We start from the raw sequence: 19,724 nt of genomic DNA on the forward strand, positions 1-19,724 counted from the left end.
CCTCCCCTGGCTGCTCTAACTAAAATAATACCTGCTACTCTTTATCTGCGTCTTTTGCCTCATAGCTCTTATTGTCCTCTGATGATTGATTGCTTTTATTTCTTTTATCTTCCTTATGTTAGATATAAGCTCTGAGAGAAAATTATTTTCTTCACTTCTGTATTCCCAGTGCCTAAAGCTACATGAGACACGTGATAACTGTTCAGTACATGTTTGTTGAATATATGTACAAATATGTTCAGTGCCCTTATATATTGGAGTGAAGGAGTGTGTGTGTGTGTATGCATGCTGTTGCCTAAATGCCTAAGTACACTGAAGACCCTTGAGATATCTGAAGACTCTAGATTTTCAAATAGTACCATAGCACATATTGTTTTCATCATAAAGGGTAATACAATGTAACAGACTTTCAGGTTCCTTTAGGCTCTTAATGATAGTTATTACAGTTGTTCCTCATTATTTATAGAATCTGTATTTGTGAATTCACTTACTAGCTAAAATGTATTTGTAAATCAGATCAGTACATGCAGAGCTTTTGTAGCCATTCATGGACATACTCAGAATGATGAAAAATTTGAGTTGCCCAATGTGCATGTTCCCAGCTGAGGTCAAACAAGGTGACGCTCTGCTTTCTTGTTTCAGCTCTCATTCTGTAAACAAGTGTCCTTTTTACAGTATATTTAGTACCTCATTTTTTACATTTTTATGCTTTTTGCTGGTGATTTAGCTGTTTAAAATGCCCCCTAAGCATAGTGCTGAACTGCTATATAGTGTTTTGAAGCACAAGAAGGCTGTGATATGTGTTACGGAGAAAATACATGTATTAGATAAACTTTGTTGAGGCATGAATTACAGTGCTTTTGGCTGTGAGTTCAATGTCAATAAATTAACAATTTGTATTAAATAAGGTATCTTTAAACAGAAGCATACGAAAAACAGGGTTATATATTGATTGGTTGGTAAAATTGTTGTGACCAGAGGCGGTAGCAGGAAGCTAACCCTTTATTACCCTTAGGAGCAGTGATCTAGTGTTTGCTAATTTATGATTTATAGTGACTTTATGGAACGTAAGTAGCACAAATAATGAGAATCTACTTTATATATTAGGAAACTCGTAGAGAGTACCAATGCTTCTTTGAGATCAGGATGCTGGGTAGTGCTTGGCTCATTCACTGCCAAGTTCTATACTTCAGTCGTGATTTGGATTCAGTTCACAATTAAAAAGTTGTTATTTGTTATGGACCTTTGGCCCTTTGGGACTGCTCAGGGTATGCAAGAGACTAAACCTGACAAAATGGAAGAATTACAGTATAACCTCAGGGTTTTTCAGCCAGTATGCCTAGGAGTTGGGCCCTTCTTTTTAGGTTAGAATGAAAGGTATTAAAGTAAAACTTGGATATAAAAGTGATTGAGGTAAAAAATATTTTTGAGTGTATCTTTTGAATAAAAAAAGTATATGGTTGTTTATAGAATTTTGATGAGTAATGTTTAACATTTCAAAGAAAAGGTATTTTCTTTAGCTTTTTAAAGGAAGGATAGGAAACTGAGTAGTACCCTAGTTGTGTGTGTTGTTCACATGATTTCATTCGTTAGTTTAAAATTATTTTAAATTCCTAAAATATTTTACATTTCCTTCTTATATTTAACTAGCAAGTAGTTTATATTAACTAGCAAGTAGTTTAACTACTTGCTACTGAAATTCAATGAATTATGCCATTGGCACTTCTTGAGAGTAGAATATTGAGTTGATAGTACCAGTGAAGTGTTAAATTTATATTCTTGCTGCATATAGTATAATTTAAGTTGAGTCTAGGTGTTGGCTTGATGTTTTTCGTGACTGATATACCATTTTCCCAAATTTAATAATGGAAACAAATGAAATGGTTAGGACCTAGAAGCTTGATGTGTCACCTTTTTTTTTTTTGTTTGTGGGCCAGGTGGTGCAGTGTGGATGCGGTCTGCAACCTCCGCCTCCGGTTAAGGATTCTTTGCCTTAACCTCCGGGGTTTCACCATGTTGGCCAGGCTGGCCTCAAACTCCTGACCTCTAGTGATCCTGCCCACCTTGGCCTCTCAAAATGTGGGGATTACAGGCATGAGCCACCATGCCTGGCCCTTGATGTGTTACTTTAAATATATATGATGGTTTTTTTTTTTTTTTTTGAGATAGAGTCTCGCTCTATTGCCCAGGCTGGGGTGCAGTGGCATGATCTCGGCTCACTGCAACCTCTGCCTCCTGGGTTCAAGCAATTCTCCTGCCTCAGACTCCCGAGTAGCTGGGATTACAGGCGCGTGCCACCATGCCCAGCTAATTTTTGTATTTTTAATGGAGATGGGGTTTCACCATGTTAGCCAGACTGGTCTCGAACTCCTGACCTCATGATCTGCCCACCTCGGCCTCCCAAAGTGCTGAGATTATAAGCATGAGACTCTGCGCCCGGCCAAGATGTGATATTTTAAGTCATATCATCAGGTCTGCTTTCACAATGTAATTTATATTATTAATAGGCCCACCCAAATTCAGTGGGAAGGTACATAGACCTCACCTTTTATCAGGAGAGGTGGCAAAGAATTTCTGGCTATCTTCAGTCTACACAGTCTGTAAAAACACATCTCTCTTCCATATCCATGCCTGTTGCACTTTTGTGCTTTTCCTAAGGAGATGACTTATTTTGTTACAACATCCATGAAAGTGACTGACCTTAGGGAATGCTTTCTAAGCAATAGGTAATGTAGTGTGTAGAATACAAAACATTTACTGCCACACTGCAAGACTTCTTCAGTAGTTTGTCTTGTTCCTTCTCAAAGTTCATGAAGGAGGGTAGATATCCATTTAGGACTCCGAATGTGTTTTCCTATGGTGTTCAATAAATATTTCTTAGGTGACCAAGGTTGTTAATAATAGTATGTGAAGTGAAACCACATGGGTATTATAGCATAAAAGAGTCAGTGCTTATGAGCTCCAGGCTTTGGTTTAATTATTTCTCTGTGCTTCATTTTCGTTTTTGTAAGATGGGAATAACAGTACCACCCTTCTTGTAGAGCTGTTGTGGTAATTAAATAATACATGTAAAAGTCTAAGAACAGTTTTTGGTACATACTAATGGCTTAATAAGTTATCTATTATTATTATTAATAGAACTAGATGTAAATAGGACTGCTACTACTACTGTTTACTTTGGGTTCATTGTAATTATAATTGTGTGTGTGTGTGTGTGTGTGTGTGTGTGTGTGTGTGTTTACTCACCTGGAAGCCTAATCACTAACCAATATAAAAATGAACGAAACACATTTTATTGGTGACTTCTTACTAGCAAATGTGATGCTTGTTTATACAGAAAGACTTGATAAGTGATAGTCATAATAGTTTTTATTAAATATATCTTTGATCCTATTTTTAAGACAAATTTATATAGAAAACTCTTGAAACTATTAGTAGTTCTGTATTAGACACAGTGCTTTACAATTTCAGTTTATAATATTAAATTCCACACCGGGTTTATTTATACAGGTACTTTTTTTTTCCTTGTAGGTGATGTTTTCAGTGGTATTTTAGAAATCATTTTACAGGAATCATCAGTTTTGATACATTAAAAAGATAGAATTGATTATCTTATGACATGTATTAAGAGAATTATAACTTTTTTGTTTTTAAGGAAATTAACAGTAGAGGAAAATTATCGGTTAGAGAAAGAAGAGAAACTTTCTAAAGTAGATGAAAAGATCAGCCATGCCACTGAAGAGCTGGAGACCTATAGGTATTAAATACATTTTCCCGGTTTCTTTTTTGGGATGGGAAGAGTATCTAAAAAACTTAATGCCAGAAAAAATAATAAATCAAATGAAAATAGAAAACATTTTAAAATCTAACAGGTGGTACAAACAAAAAAATGTATTTTTGTCTCATCACTTTTCATTCAGATTTCTTGGTCTTGAGCAATTATACAGAAAACGTAAAGAGGAAAAATGTTTTTCTTTCAGGTTGTGTGATTTTTAAAATTTCTCAAAGTTGAATATGGACAGTTCTATTTTATGTTAGTGTCAATATAAATAGATATTTATTTTAAGGCCTTTCCTCATTGCTTCCAATTGAGAAGAATGTATGTAATATTAGTGACTCAATAGGTGTGCCACAAAAAGAAGAGTGAGCCATAGAGCATTCTGAAGTATTTAAAAGACTATAAATCCAGATTTTACCTTGGTTTGATCCTTACTAGATCCCAGGAAATAGAAAATATAGAGGAAAAAAGGGGCAAGATTCAGCAGTATCCCAAATAGTTGTGATACTTCATTTTACCATGTAGTAAATGGTAAATTGAGCAAGCTTGAGTTTTATCCAAAATAAGTTATCTTGTTAGTCTCATAAAAGTAACAAGTAACATTTTACTTCACAACGATTGCTAATTTCCTAGAATTCTATTAAGACTACCCACATCTGGCCAGGCATGGTGGCTGACGCCTATAATCCCTGTACTTTGGGAGGCCAAGGTGGATGGATCACCTGAGGTCAGGAGTTCGAGACCAGCCTGGTCAACATGAAACCCCATATCTACTAAAAATACAAAAAATTAGCCGGTCATGGTGGCGGGCACCTGTAATCCCAGCTACTCAGTAGACTGGGGCAGGAGAATCATTTGAACCCTGGAGATAGAAGTTGCAGTGAGCTGAGATTGTGCCACTCCATCCTGGGCAACAAGAGCGACACTCTGTTTAAAGAAAAAAAAAATTGACCACCAACATCTGAATAAATCTTCTAGGATCATTCTTCTTAAAAATAAAAAAAAACAACAACACAATATACCACGTAAATATTTGTGTGACTTTTGGTTTAGGTAAACTCAAGTAGTAGTATTAAGTTGAAATCAATGTTAAAATTAGTTTAGGAAAAAATATACTGTAGAACCTGTTAGAGGTGGTTATTTCTTAATGTGGAGTTCTGGAGTTTTTTTTTTTTCCTTCATGAAATAGAGCATTCTGGGTTTTCTAATAAATACTTTTTTAGTAGAGAGTATGTTCTGTCATTTCATATTACATGTTAATAGTAGAATAATTATTCATTCCATTTAGAAAGCGAGCCAAAGATCTTGAAGAAGAATTGGAGAGAACTATTCATTCTTATCAAGGGCAGGTATATATATATGTGTGTGTGTGTGTGTGTGTGTGTGTGTGTGTGTGTATAAAATTTAAAACAATTCTGATTTCTTTGAACTGGTGCAGGAATATAATTACTTGACCCGTTGTACACCTCTTTTGAGGTGTTGCATGTGGCTGTGGGACATTTCCCAGGAGCCAAAGATTCTGAGATAAGAAATCTTTTTTAAAATTGCCGTATTGGCTGGGTGTAGTAGCTCATGCCTGTAATCCCAGCACTTTGGGAAGTCGAAGTGGGTGGATCACTTGAGGTCAGGAGTTCGAGACCAGCCTGGCTAACATGGTAAAACCCTGTCTCTACTAAAAAAAAAAAAAATACAAAAATTAGCCAGGTATGGTGGCACATGCCTGTAATCTCAGCTACTTGGGAGGCTAAGGCAGGAGAATCACTTGAACCCTGGAGGCGGAGGTTGCAGTGAGCTGAGATCGCGTCACTTGCACTCCAGCCTGGGTGACAGAGTGAGACTCTGTCTCAAAAGATAAATAAATAAATAAAATTGCCATATCTCCTGCTGCTTTGGGAAGGTAGATTGCATCACATAAACGTGTATCAGCAGTGGGGTCTCATACTCAGTCAGGCTAGTTATATGTTAACTGGCAATTCCTAAAGTAAAAGTTTACTAGACAAAAAATTTAATTGTCTTTACATTCAGTTTTTTTTTTTTTAAATATAATAGATTATGTAGACATGAAAATTTGCTTTAAAAATGTTGCCTACCCTTCAGAGATGCTTGGAATAGTTTTGAGTTGTGCGCCACATCACAGTGGTAGATGTGAATGTTTTTTACTTAAGAAAAATAATTGTCAGTAGCATTTTAATTACTTTCTTTTTCAGATTATTTCCCATGAGAAAAAAGCACATGAGAATTGGGTAAGTTTTAAATTTCTTTAAGTCTCTTTTGTCCAATTGTATTTTGTTTTCAGAAGTTACGTTGCTTATTTAAATTAGATGAAAATAAATATAGTATTCTGAAAAATAAGTTTCTTTTAATTTTACAAGTAGTGAAATTATGTTCCTTGTGAACTAAACAGTTTGTTCCAACACAGTTATTAGAAAAATCTGATTTTTCCTTCTTTGCTTTTATCACATTGCTTCTTTGAAAGGAGTTTGTACTCCATGGGGAAGGTGATATAATGTTCATGGATTGATTGTTTCAGGGCACTGGATTGCCACTAATTAGTTGTGGACAAGCTACTTAAAATTCTTTGGGACTATTTCCTCATTTGTGTAACAGTGGGATTAGATTAAGTGATCTTCAAAGCCCCTTCGAGTTCTAAAAGTCATAAAATTCTGTTACCTGATTGTCAGTGTTGAATTACTGGGTACACATTAAGAAAAGGGTCATCTTGAGAAATAGTGTATTTGTGCTCCAGAGGAACTAACTGTGTGAGGAAGTGATGAGGATGCAGATTTTGACTAATTATAAGAAAGACACTCTAACATATAGGACTGTTGTAATAGCTGGTCTTTGGAGTACTTGTCACTAGGAGTCTTCAACAGTAGGCAGTTTGCACAGTGGGTGAATACATGGAGTCTGGAATTAGGTTGTCTTGGCTCGTGTCCTGGCTCCATCACCTATCATCAGTTTTCTTATGTGTAAGATAGAGATAGCAGTAGTACCTGTTTCATAGGGTTATTGTGATGATTAAATTCATGTAAGGTTGTTGCCAAATGCCGGACACACAGTATACATTCAGCGAATGTTAACTGTTGTTATTGTTGTAGTGAAGCTTGGTGGATATTTCTTAGACATGTTGGAGTGGAGATTCCAGCCTAGGGTGAGAGATTAGGTATGTTGAATGTCTAGGTCCTCCTCAGTTGTAAGATTCTGTATGCTTTGGTATTGAGGGTTCAAATGAAAATTTGTTACTAAATTAAGCTGGGCTTGGAGATGAATTTAGTTAACCACTCCTCACCACTTGTAAAATACTTAGATGTAGATTACTCTTTGAAGATGGAGAGGTCCACACACAGTCCCAGGGTAAGATGGTAACCAGACTGTTTCTGGAAGGGCAGCAGGAACATCTTACAGATCTTAGAGAGACACTGACTTGTAAAGATTAGAATGAAAACCACAAACAACAATGGCCAAGAAGGGAATATGCTGAGGCCCAGAGGTAACAATTCCACATGCCTTCCTCACCCCTGCGTATTTAGTGAAGTCTTCTAAGGTAGATAAAGGTTATCTCAGATGACATGGGTGTAGGCTGCAAAGAGACAGTTAAGCAGTTGGATATAAAGATCAGGACAGCCGGATGACACCTAGGATATATCTGTCCTCACGTGTTCTAGAGCACAGGGCAGGCAGGAAAACCCAAGGAACCACAGGCTAAAGAATTATATATCAGGAAGGTCACTTGGGAGAAGCTCCACAGACAAGATGTGTTTTTAGCTGAATTGGGATTGGTAGAGGGAATGAAAGTGACACTGAGCAGTAGCTTGTCACACGCTCCAGAGCGGAGCTACCCACAGGAGCAGACTGGGGTCTGGGCAGAAGACACTTAATAGGAGAGTCTCATATTAGTTTCTGAAAAGTCACGTGGTAACAGAGTTTAACTTGTTTTTTAGGGAAAAAGTGTTCATTTCAATGAACTAATCACCCAATCAGATAGAATCCAGGCTGGCTGAGTTTAGAGTCCATGAGGCTCTGAACGTTTGACCCCAGGGTGGATGGGGACAAGGACATGGCTCAAACTGTCAACTTTAGAGATTTGAGGGTAGGGGGATAATAAAGTCTCAACTACACAAAAATGATGTTTATTAAAATCTCTTGTGTTCTAGGCACTCTACTTAAAGGCCTTTTACATACATTACTTGTTCAATCTACTCAGTAACTCCGTAAAGTAGGTATTATAATCCCGGATTTATAGATGAGGAAACAGCCTAAGGTCGTATGACTAGAGGTTACGTAAAGAGTGGATATAGAAATTCTGATCTTTCAGAGTCTAAGTCTTACACTTTTTCTTACTTCAGTGATTATGATTTGTATACCATTGCTGTGATATATATATATTTTTAAAAAATTTAATGAATATTTATATTGACATATTTGTGCTTATTTTTTAAGTTTATATAAATGTATTTTTAAAATGTGTTATTTTCTTCAAGTTGGCAGCTCGGAATGCTGAAAGAAACCTCAATGATTTAAGGAAAGAAAATGCTCACAACAGACAAAAGTAAGTATCTTAGTGGGAACATTTAAAATTAGTTATTCTGTTATTTCATTAATTAGGTAATACTTTTATAAGGTTAAGTAAGAAAACTTGCAGTGCATCCAGCATATCTTGTGAGATATCTGTTAGTTTTACTAGGAATGTCTAGTTGTTTTTGTTTGTTGAAGTACTGTCTTAGGTCACTGAGGTGGCACTTGGAGGAAACTGTTAACAGATTATTCTGCAAAAAGTGTAACTAAAATTTTTTTTTAAACCAGTGTAGATGGATGGAGGTAAAAATGGATGGAAAGAGAAAGGATGAATCTCTCTGACCTAGTAATGCCCAGAATATCAGCCTCTTTTAATGGATAAGTAGATAGAATAATATTCATTAATATCTCTCATTTCCTGGTTTTGTAGCATTGGGTGACGTTGTTTTACAATAATAAAATGAAAGGTAGAATAAAAGTCTACAATATACAATAGCAGGGAAGAGTATGCTTTTCTGTGAAGATGATAACAGTCTTCCTAGAGTGTTATAGTTTCTTGTCACAATGTACTGTTAACATTATCCAATATTAGTTTTTAGTCCTCTTGCTTGTCTTTTCTAGTCTCAGAAATTAACATCAAATTATTAAATGTTTTATTTTATATCTCCTGATTAAGAACTAGAAATAAGATTCTTTTAAAATGTCACATTTGTAGGATAAAAAGTTTACGAGTAAGATAGTAGGACAAATTAATGGGATTTCCAGTGTTATAACTGGAATCATGAGTGTCACGTTATGATAGAAAGCATACGTGACTCAAAGCCAGGAACCCTGTGTCTTAATCCAGGCACTTTCATTGTGAATAAATCATTTAAACTCCTAGTCTCAGTTTCCTTAGTTGTAAAAGGATAGACTGGTTGACCTTGGAGGACTCGTATTTCAAAAATTCGGATTCTGTGATATACTACTCATGGTAGTCTAGTTTTGAAGAAGAAATAAAACAATTGTAAGGCTCCACAACACATCAGTATCTCTAGGGCAGGAAGAAACTGATTACCCTAGTTAATAAGCAGTGGGAGATGAAGGTGTTTTGGTCAGAATAATTTTAGAGGATCTGTTTGTTCTGTGTAGATGTTAAGATAGTGAAGAGTAGCTTGTAGTTGGTAGAGGCATTTTTTCTTGTGCTTCTCTTGGATGGGTAACTTAGAGATGTTTGTTCTTTATTTGCAGATTAACTGAAACAGAGCTTAAATTTGAACTTTTAGAAAAAGATCCTTATGCACTTGATGTTCCAAATACAGCATTTGGCAGAGGTAGTCTTTTTTTTTACCCCTCATTTAAAATACATATTTTCCTATATGTATATTGCACGTATAGTTTCTATTAGTATAAGTTAACACTGTTATTTATGTAAATATTTTAGATTTTAGAACCAAGGTTTTAGTCTAAGCTTTGTCATAGACTCACAAGTTTCTAGGTTTTGTTTCCTGTGCAATAATGAAAATTATTGTGGCTTTTATTTCTCAGTGGGATTTTGTAAGATGATATATATTTAGTACCTTGAGCTCCTTGAAAAGCCAAGTGCTTGGCACATAGTAAGGTACTCATTAACAATTTTCTGTGAGATTGAATGAAAAAGGAGTGCTTACATGGAATAGCATTGTGACTGTTTATATATTAACTATACTTTGGAATTTGCTTAATAATTAAAAAATAGTTTCTAATTATTTAAAAGTACCAATTTAAAATGTGGGAAAAAGTCTGAGGTTTGATTGCTTTAATTACCTTCAAGGGAGGACCAATTTTTTTTGTAAGATATATTTAATATTTCTGTCCATTGTTGAGTTAGGATCTGCAGTGATCTCAAACTATTGCAAACGGTTTAAATTTTTTCATAATAATTTTGGCTGAATTGGAATTAAGCTTCTAAGGTAGTGAAAAATAAATCTCTATATAGGTAGAATTCCATTTTAATAACCTTGGAAAGTTATAAAAATCGCTTTTGAGAGTAAAATTTCATTAAAATGAAAGTCTTTCTACATTTAAAAAATATTAGATTATTACAAATTTCAGGTAGTAACAAAATTTGGATTGGGGCGAAGTATATAGAAGGATTTTTTTTTTTTTTGTCTGAATCCAACACAAAAGTTTCAAGGAGGGTAAATAATGCTTTGATCTTTTCTTGTAGCTGGTTTGAATATTATACAGCTACACTCATGTTTTAAATTTAACATGTTTTAAAAATGTTATTTTGGTGGTTTTTGTTTGTATTTTGTTTTTGATTTTTGACTTTGGAAACAAAACCATTATTTGAGAGTGGTGAAGTTTGTAAAGTGGTAGGTGGCTTGGCTGTATAGATTATAGAGAAATGATTTATTTGATAAATTAGTATTTGTAAACTGACTTTTTACTGGTAATGAATCAAAAGTAAATTGTGATCTTGCTTCAGAGTATTTAATGCATTTTTCTCCTCTTCATAATCTGATCATTATTTAAACAATTCATGGCCCAATACAGCCTATTTGGCCCTTATTTAAACTGAGTACTTCTATGTTGCAACTCTCACCAGCTGAAATGTCTGGGTGCATACTGCCAGTAAAAACAAACCAAAAAAAATCTAACGTTATGCTCCTATAACTCTAAGATACATCTCCAATATCCTTTGCTTAATATAAATGATTATTTATCATGATCTTTTTATTAATTCCCAGTTGGTTGATGTTTTTATTGCTTAAAGTGTCTGTTTGATAGACAAATATTGAAAACACCAGGGTCTGTATTTAATTCTGTTCTGTATTAGCAAAATCAAAGGATACATTCAGGACATAGATTAAACTTAAATTGGCAATAGGATGACCTGATGGTAATTGTTGAAATGGGATTCTAACTGTATAGTGTAGCTAAATGAAACTATGAATTTAAATATGCTGTTTTAATTATTCCAGAGCATTCCCCATATGGTCCCTCACCATTGGGTTGGCCTTCATCTGAAACAAGAGCTTTTCTCTCTCCTCCAACTTTGTTGGAGGGTCCATTCAGACTCTCACCTTTGCTTCCAGGGGGAGGAGGAAGAGGTATATTGTTTAAACATCTTTATTACTCTAGATTTCTTCCTTACTTTATATTTTCATCTCAACTTACCTTAAAAATGATCTGTAAAATAAACGTTTGGAAAATACAGGCATTCCTTGCACTTACTGTAAATAACTTTTATTTGGAAAAGGAGCTCTATGACATCTAATTTTGATGTATTTTTCTCTTAGAAACAATGCTATATTAGATAACATTTTGATCAAGGACTTGATGTGTATCTTTTTATTTATTTTTTATTTATTTTTCTTTTTAATTTTAATTTTTATTTTTTGAGACGGAGTCTCGCTCTTTCACCCAGGCTGGAGTAGAGTGGTGCTATCTCGGCTCACTGCAGGCTCTGCCTCCTGGGTTCATGCCATTCTCCTGCCTCAGCCTCCCGAGTAGCTGGGACTACAGGCACCCACCACCATGCCCGGCTAATTTTTTTTCGTCTTTTTAGTGGAGACGGGGTTTCACCGTGTTAGCCAGGATGGTCTCTATCTCCTGACCTCGTGATCCACCCTCCTTGGCCTCCCAAAGTGCTGGGATTACAGGTGTGAGCCACCACGCCCGGCCTGATATGTATCTTTTTAAACCATATTTTTGACTTCTTAAAAGCTATATATTACATGATGTAATATAAAATTTTATAAGACTGCATGAAATACAATAACAGTATAACCTAGCATAAAATTATATACGTGTATGTATATATATATATGTAATTTTTTTTTTTTTTTTTTTTGAGACTGTTTTCACTCTTGTTGCTCAGGCTGGGATACAGTGGTGTGATCTCGGCTCACTGCAACCTCCGCCTCCCAGGTTCAAATGATTCTCCTGCATTAGCCTCCTGAATAGCTGGGATTACAGGCACACACCACCACACCTGGCTAATTTTTTTTTGTATTTTTAGTAGAAACCAGTTTTGCCACATTGGCTGGCCAGGCCGGTGTTGAACTCCTCACCTTAGGTGATCCACCCGCCTCAGCCTCCCAAAGTGCTGGGATTACAAGTGTGAAACACCATAAAATTATATTTTGATGAAGCATTAGAATTTGGAATTAAAAAAATTTACATTAGTATCATGATCTTTTTATTGTAGAAAATTAGAAAGTGAAATAATCTTTTTATAGACTCAAGGAAATCAGTAGTGCTCTTGTAGGCAGATTTTTGATGGGAACCTTTACTGTGGTCTACATCATTTGTTAATACACTGGGGGCCGGGCGTGGTGGCTCATGCCTATAATCCCAGTATTTTGGGAGGCCGAGGGGTGCAGATCATGAGGTCAAGAGATCAAGACCATCCTGGCCAACATGGTGACACCCTGTCTCTACTAAAAATACAGAAATAAGCTGGGTGTGGTGGTGGGCGCCTGTAGTCCCAGCTACTTGGGAGGCTGAAGCAGGAGAATTGCTTGAACGCTGGGGGGCGGAGATTGCAGTGAGCCGAGATAGTGCCACTGCACTCCAGCCTGGCAACAGAGCGAGACTCCGTCTCAAAAAAAAAAAAAAAAAACATTGGGAAACCAAGCCACAATTGTCTGCTGTCACCCCCTTATATGTTGTTGAGAATTTCTTTAGGTACCTCAGGCCTAATCATTAGCTATTCTACATTTATCTCATCAGCATCACCCTGGTGTTACAAAAGGCCCTAGTACTTTTGAAAACTCCTGTGTACCTGGAGTTTTCCTTTTTTGATCTCTCACCGTACTTTCTTTGTCAAGTTCCTTTAAAGTTTTCCCTTAATTTGTGGCGAAATTCAAAGATAGAGGGCCCTGTTTATTTTAAAATCAAAAGTCTTACTTTTTCAGTTCCAAGTATGTGTTTCATAAGAGCTGATGGCATTCTTCACCAGTGAAACATTCCCACCCTTTGTATCAGTGATTTTAACAGATTGAATTTGAGATAGGAACATAAAGTAATGAATCTAAATAAAAACACCAAATTAAATCCAACAAATCAAAGTTCATATACTCAGATGGATATTACTCATCTAAATAGTATCTCAGGAAGTCTATGTACTTGTTAGTTGAAGCTGCCATTACTCCAAATATTTTTGGAACTCTTCCTTTGGAATTGCCTTCAAAGAATATGAGAAAATCAACTTACTACTGTATGGTCATGAGATATTCTCCCTTTGCCCATATCCTGTTTGTATCCTCTTTCTCCACCCTCATTTTGCTTCACTTAGAACTGTTCCTGTCCACCTCCCAGTCCCCCCAGTAGATTGGGCCACAGCCTGGGGTCGCTACAGCGCCTCTGCTTGTGTTGATTTTGAACTGGAAGCTCCCAGGGAAAGGGACTGCCCTATAGACTGATAGTTAGAGCCTTAGGGAGGCTTTGCATTGAGCACTTCAGGAAAGAGACTGATTTTGACATTGACATGTCTGCTGCAAGCTTATGACTTAGTTCTCTAAGTCCACCCCACCCCTCTATTTTTTACCTTGGCTTACACTAAGAAATGTATTTTATATCATGTCATATTGTACACTAACATAAATATGATTGAAATATAATTGAAACCAGCTACATGAAATAGTAGTTACCATTACAGTTTTGATGCTTTCTATTCAGTTTTATCCCATTTCATTAATTTAATCTTAATTAGCATTATTTTTTAAACTTCACACATCACAAATGAGTAGGAGCTAGCAGTCTGAAAAAACAATGCCCTAGAAATAAGGGTATAATTGGCGAAACTGCAAATATGAGTCACTGGAAATTGAATTACATAAGTCAAGGATTGCTTATAGTCAATTGAATATTTGGAATGATTAAAATTTACATTTGATTTCTCCTCTTCTATTTCCTCTCCTATTTAATTTAAAGATACAGTGTGTTTAGATTATCTGCAAGGGTGTTTTACTATTTGTTTAAAAAGCTACAGAAGTTCTAGGTAAGTTGTCATCGGGTCTTACAGAGTTGATCCGAACTAAAAGTTTCTATGATCCACCAAAGGAGGTTGGAGAGTACCCGTTGTTTTTCCTTACTTTTATTATCTTTTTAATTTGAAGTTTGGATGACTGGTATATCTGAATGATATTGAGTACAAGTAAAACAATTTCTTCTTAGAGTAAATTGTATGTAACTGGATTTGAATAGAAAACTTTAACCATTAGAATTTTTAGGTTTGTAATATTCACTGGGTAGTCAGTTGGCCTGTAGCTTTGGTCTTCTGGAAGTAAGCAATCAGGAAGGAAAGCCTTTGAATGTCTCCTTTAAATCTCTGTGCTTCATTCCAGATGAACTCAGCCTAACTGACGACTTGCACATTTTCTGCTTTCCCAGCCTTCTTCTTCTAATGAGCTAATTATTAGGATGAAGAAGGAAGAAGGAAAGATTTGGGAAATTTAATAGAATTTAATAGAATGTATACTCATAAGGAAAAATGATAGTTACCTCCTGATGTAAAAGCCAGTTGATCTGATTCTACTAAAGGGAGTAAATGGAAAATTTGTTTTAAAGATTACTATATATTAAATGTGAATGCTTATGCTGATTTGTACAAATTACCAAGAAAAGTTAAAATTAATTTTGGTTTGTTCTCTTAAAGGAGGTACTGAAATAGAGTAAGCATTTTTGTGAGACTTCTTTTTTTTTTATGTTTATTTTTTGAGATACAGTCTCACTGTGTTGCCCAGGCTGGAGTGCAGTGGCACGATCTTGGTTCACTGCAACCCCTTCCTCTCAGGTTCAAACGATTCTTGTTCCTTAGCTTCCCGAGTAGCTGGGATTACAGGCATGTGCCACTATACCCAGCTAATTTTTGTATTTTCAGTAGAGATGGGGTTTCACCGTGTTGGCCAGGCTGGTTTCGAACTCCTTACCTCAGGTGATCCGCCCACCTCGGCCTCCCAGAGTGCTAGGATTACAGGCATGAGCCATCACGCCTGGCTATTTTAGTTAGGCTTCTATAGAAAAAAAATTGTTCACTGGGTGCAGTGGCTTACACCTATAATCCTATTACTTTGGGAGGTCAAGGTGGTGGGATTGTTTGAGCCCAGGAGTTCAAGACCAGCCCGGGCAACATGGCAAAACCCTATATCTACAAAAAATACAACAATTAGCGAAGTGTAGTGGCACATGCCTGTTGTCCCAGCTACTTGTAAGGCTGAGGTGGGAGAATTGCTTGAGCCTAGGAGGCGGAGGTTGCAGTGAGCTGAGAATCGCACCACTGCACTCCAGTCTGGGTAACAGAGTGAGTGAGACCTTGTCTCAAAAAAAAAAATTATTTTTAAGCTATTCCTTGAGAATAATAAGCTTTTGTTTTCTGAACAATGTAATTTTGAGAAGACCCGCTTTTCCCTCTCAATGACAGATAAATGAGGTATTAATATATTTTATTGAATGTTAATTTTTTTTTTTTTTTTTTTTTTTGAGATGGAGTCTCACTCTTTCCCCCAGACTGGTGTGCAGTGGCGTGATCTTGGCTCACTGCAACCTCCTCCTCCTGAGTTCAAGCCATTCTCCTGCCTCAGCCTCCTGAGTAGCTGGGACTACAGGCACCTGCCACCATGCCCGGCTAATTTTTTGTATTTTTAGTAGAGATGGGGTTTCACCCTGTTAGCCAGGATGGTCTCGATCTCCTGACCTTGTGATCCGCCTGCCTTGACCTCCCAAAGTGCTGGGATTACAGGCGTGAGCCACTGCGCCTGGCCAAAATTTTTTTATATTTGTCTTTTCCATTTTAATTGAATATGGGTTTTGTTTTTTGTTGAGATGGGGTCTCACTCTGTCACCCAGGCTGGAGTGCGGTGTCACGATCTTGGCTCACTGCAACCTCCTCCTCTTGAGTTCAAGCCATTCTTCTGCCTCAGCCTCCCTAGTTGCTGGGATTACAGGCACCTGCCACCATGCCTGGCTAACTTTTACACTTTTAGTAGAGACATGGTTTCACCATGTTGGCCAGGCTTGTCTCAAATTCCTGATCTCAGGTGATCCACCCTCCTCAGCCTCCCAAAGTGCTGGGATTACAGGCGTGGGCCACTGCGCCCAGCCCTGTATATGGGTTTTTAATTAAGGTACTATCTTTTCTGTGGTCGTAAGAAGGAAACTTTAAAATTACTCCCCTTTGTAAATGTAAACATACCAGATTTTCTTATCCAAATGAATGTTAGCTCATTTAAAGTGATTATTTCAACAGTGCTGTTGTTTTTGAAACTATCGTTTTAGACTTGTCTTCAGAACTTACGAATTCTTCTTTTGAATGTGAATTTGATATTTAGAAATTACTAAAAGCCATTTAGTGCCAGTTTATCTGTTGTGCATAATGTTTTAAATCACGCTATTTAAAATCATTTTGGGGCCGAAGTATTTATCTTTTTTATCTTCTCATTGACTCCTAACATTATTCAGTGAATTTGGGCAGAAGTAGAGAGTCATGTTTTAACTTTGAGATGCAGTTTTTTTACGTGGCTCTTAAGTTAATCTGAGTGCATTTCCAAAAGAGTTTTTCTGAAAAATACTTCAGTAGCAAAATTACTAGAATAGATATAGAACTGCTAAGATGACTGTTTTAAAGGAATCATGCTCATTTGGACTACTGATGTATTAGTTTAAGCAACAAAATCATTTATATTTTTATTTAATCATTTATTATATTTTATATTTATTTTAAATATTTTATATTTATTTTATATTATATTTTTTATTTAATCAGTTCTTATAATTACTTTATAATTCTCCTGTTACATCAAGCATAGGAATCATAGCAATTTACTTTCTACACTGTTATTTTTCAGACTTTGTATTTATAATTTATGATTTAACCACTGATTTTATGTGTAAAACAAGTATATAAGACTTTTTAAGATGAAACAGATTTGTATGTTTTTTTCTTTAATTAGGCTCACGAGGCCCAGGGAATCCTCTGGACCATCAGATTACCAATGAAAGAGGAGAATCAAGCTGTGATAGGTTAACTGATCCTCATAGGGCTCCCTCTGACACTGGGTCTCTGTCACCTCCATGGGAACAGGACCGTAGGATGATGTTTCCTCCACCAGGTATGTAAAGACAATTGTTATTATTTCTCTTTAAAGGCAGCTGGGATGTGGGATACCCAGGAATGGGAGAAGAGAGGAGTATATGTTTGTTCTCTCTTAAGAAAAATCATCGTACGTTTTTGAAAACAACAATGATAAATAATGTAAACAGAATGATTTGAGATAATTGTTCATATTATAGAAAGCTGTTTTCTCCCTAAATGGAATGTTTTTACTGTTTTTGTTACTTATAGAGGTAATAATGCATGTTTACTTTAGAAAATCCAAACAACACAGAAATGTGTAAAGAAGTGAAAAATCCCTTTTGTCACCTTAGCGTGTCCTTCCCAGAATTTAGTTGTAGGTATATATCTTTTAGAGATTTTTTTGGGCATACACTTATACACATAGCTGTTCAAATTCTTTTAATCACTCTGTGCAGTTGTACCATTCACCCTCTTTTGTAATTGTCTTTTTTCACTGACCATTTTGTCTCACCAAAATAAATATATTTACCAGAAGAGTCACAGCAGAATATCTTGAAATAAGTTAATAACTGCCGTTCAACAGCTGCATCATCTACATTAGGTGTTTCTCCTAATGCTATCCCTCCCCTGGCCCCCCACCCCCAGACAGGCCCTGGTGTGTGATGTTCCCCTCCCTGTGCCTATATGTTCTCATTATTCACCTCCCACTTATGAGTGAGAACATGCGGTGTTTGGTTTTCTGTTCTTGTGTTAGTTTGCTGAGAATGATGGTTTCCAGCTTCATCCATTTCCCTGCAAAGGACATGAACTCATTCTTTTTTATGGCTGCCTAGTGTGTATGTGCCACATTTTCTTTATCCAGTCTGACATTGATGGGCATTTGGGTTGGTTCCAAGTCTTTACTATCATGAACAGTGCTGCAGTAAATATACGTGTGCATGTGTCTTTATAGTAGAATGATTTATAATCCTTTGGGTATGTACCCAGTAATAGGATGGCTGGGTCAAATGGTATTTCTAGTTCTAGATGCTTGAGGAATCGCCGCACAGTCTTCCACAATGGTTGAACTAACTTACGCTCCCACCAACGGTGTAAAGCGTTCCTATTTCTCCATATCCTCTCCAGCATCTGTTGTTTCCTGACTTTTTAGTGATCACCATTCTGACTGGCATGAGATGGTATCTCATTGTGGTTTTGATTTGTATTTCTCTAATGACCAGTGATGATGAGCTTTTTTTCATATGTTTGTTGGCTGCATAAATGTCTTCTTTTGAGAAGTGTCTGTTCATATCCTTTGCCCACTTTTTGATGGTGTTGTTTGTTTTTTTCTTGTAAATTTAAGTTGCTTGTAGATTGTGGATATTAGCCCTTTGTCAGATGGATAGATTGCAAAAATTTTCTCCCATTCTGTAGGTTGCCTGTTCACTTTGATGGTAGTTTCTTTTGCTGTGCAGAAGCTCTTCAGTTTAATTATATCTCATTTGTCAATTTTTGCTTTTGTTGCCATTGCTTGTTTTGTTTTAGTCATGAAGTCTTTGCCTATGCCTGTGTCCTGAATGGTATTGCCTAGGTTTTCTTGTAGGGTTTTTATGGTTTTAGTTCTTACATTTAAATCCTTAATCCATCTTGAGTTTATTTTTGTATAAGGTGTAGGGAAGGGGTCCAGTTTCAGTTCTCTGCATAAGGCTAGCTATTTTTCCCAATGCAATTTATTAAATAGGGAATCCTTTCCCCATTGGTTGATTTTGTCAGATTTGTCAAAGATCAGATGGTTGTAGATGTGTGGTGTTATTTCTGAGGCCTCTGTTTTGTTCCATTGTTCTATATGTCTGTTTTATACCAGTACCGTGCTGTTTTGGCTACTGTAGCCTTGTAGTATAGCTTGAAGTCAGGTGGCGTGATGTCTCCAGCTTTGTATTTTTTGCTTAGGATTGTCTTGGATATATGGGCTCTTTTTTGCTTCTATATGAAATTTAAAGTAGTTTTTTCTAATTCTTTGAAGAAAGTCAATGGTAGCTTGATGGGAATAGCATTGAATCTATAAATTACTTTGGGTAGTATGGCCATTTTCACAATATTGATTCTTCATATCCATGAGCATGGAATGTTTCTTCTTTTATTTGTGTCCTCTCTTATTTCCTCGAGCAGTGGTTTGTAGTTCTCCTTGAAGAGCTCCTTCACATCCCTTGTAAGTTGTATTCCTGGATATTTTATTCTCTTTGTAGTAATTGCGAATGGGAGTTTGGTCATGATTTGGCTCTCTATTATTGGTGTATAGGAATGCTTGTGATTTTTGCACATTGATTTTGTATCCTAAGACTTTGCTGAAGTTGCTTATTAGCTTAAGGAGTGTTTGGGCTGAGATGATGGGGTTTTCTAAATACACAA

The 19,724-nt window shown here is 36.3% G+C and overlaps 1 protein-coding gene across 7 annotated transcripts in view; it reads left to right on the plus strand.

Annotated features, from left to right (window-relative positions):
• MIA2 (MIA SH3 domain ER export factor 2) overlaps nucleotides 1–19,724 on the plus strand; it is a 122,470-nt gene that overhangs the window by 80,177 nt on the left and 22,569 nt on the right. For 4 of the 7 annotated variants that reach the window (XM_058429482.1, XM_032179586.2, XM_058429481.1 and 1 more), the window contains 7 exons: nucleotides 3,656–3,757; nucleotides 5,067–5,127; nucleotides 5,986–6,021; nucleotides 8,260–8,327; nucleotides 9,524–9,606; nucleotides 11,239–11,367; nucleotides 17,212–17,370. In XM_058429482.1, coding sequence (XP_058285465.1) covers nucleotides 3,656–3,757; nucleotides 5,067–5,127; nucleotides 5,986–6,021; nucleotides 8,260–8,327; nucleotides 9,524–9,606; nucleotides 11,239–11,367; nucleotides 17,212–17,370 — 638 coding nt within the window. The remainder of the gene's footprint in view (nucleotides 1–3,655; nucleotides 3,758–5,066; nucleotides 5,128–5,985; nucleotides 6,022–8,259; nucleotides 8,328–9,523; nucleotides 9,607–11,238; nucleotides 11,368–17,211; nucleotides 17,371–19,724) is intronic. The other 3 variants (XM_058429483.1, XM_032179590.2, XM_058429484.1) reach the window with 1 other exon arrangement.

This window comes from Hylobates moloch, unplaced genomic scaffold, assembly GCF_009828535.3.
Source record: "Hylobates moloch isolate HMO894 unplaced genomic scaffold, HMol_V3 SCAFFOLD_16, whole genome shotgun sequence".
In the NCBI taxonomy this organism is placed as follows: domain Eukaryota; kingdom Metazoa; phylum Chordata; class Mammalia; order Primates; family Hylobatidae; genus Hylobates; species Hylobates moloch.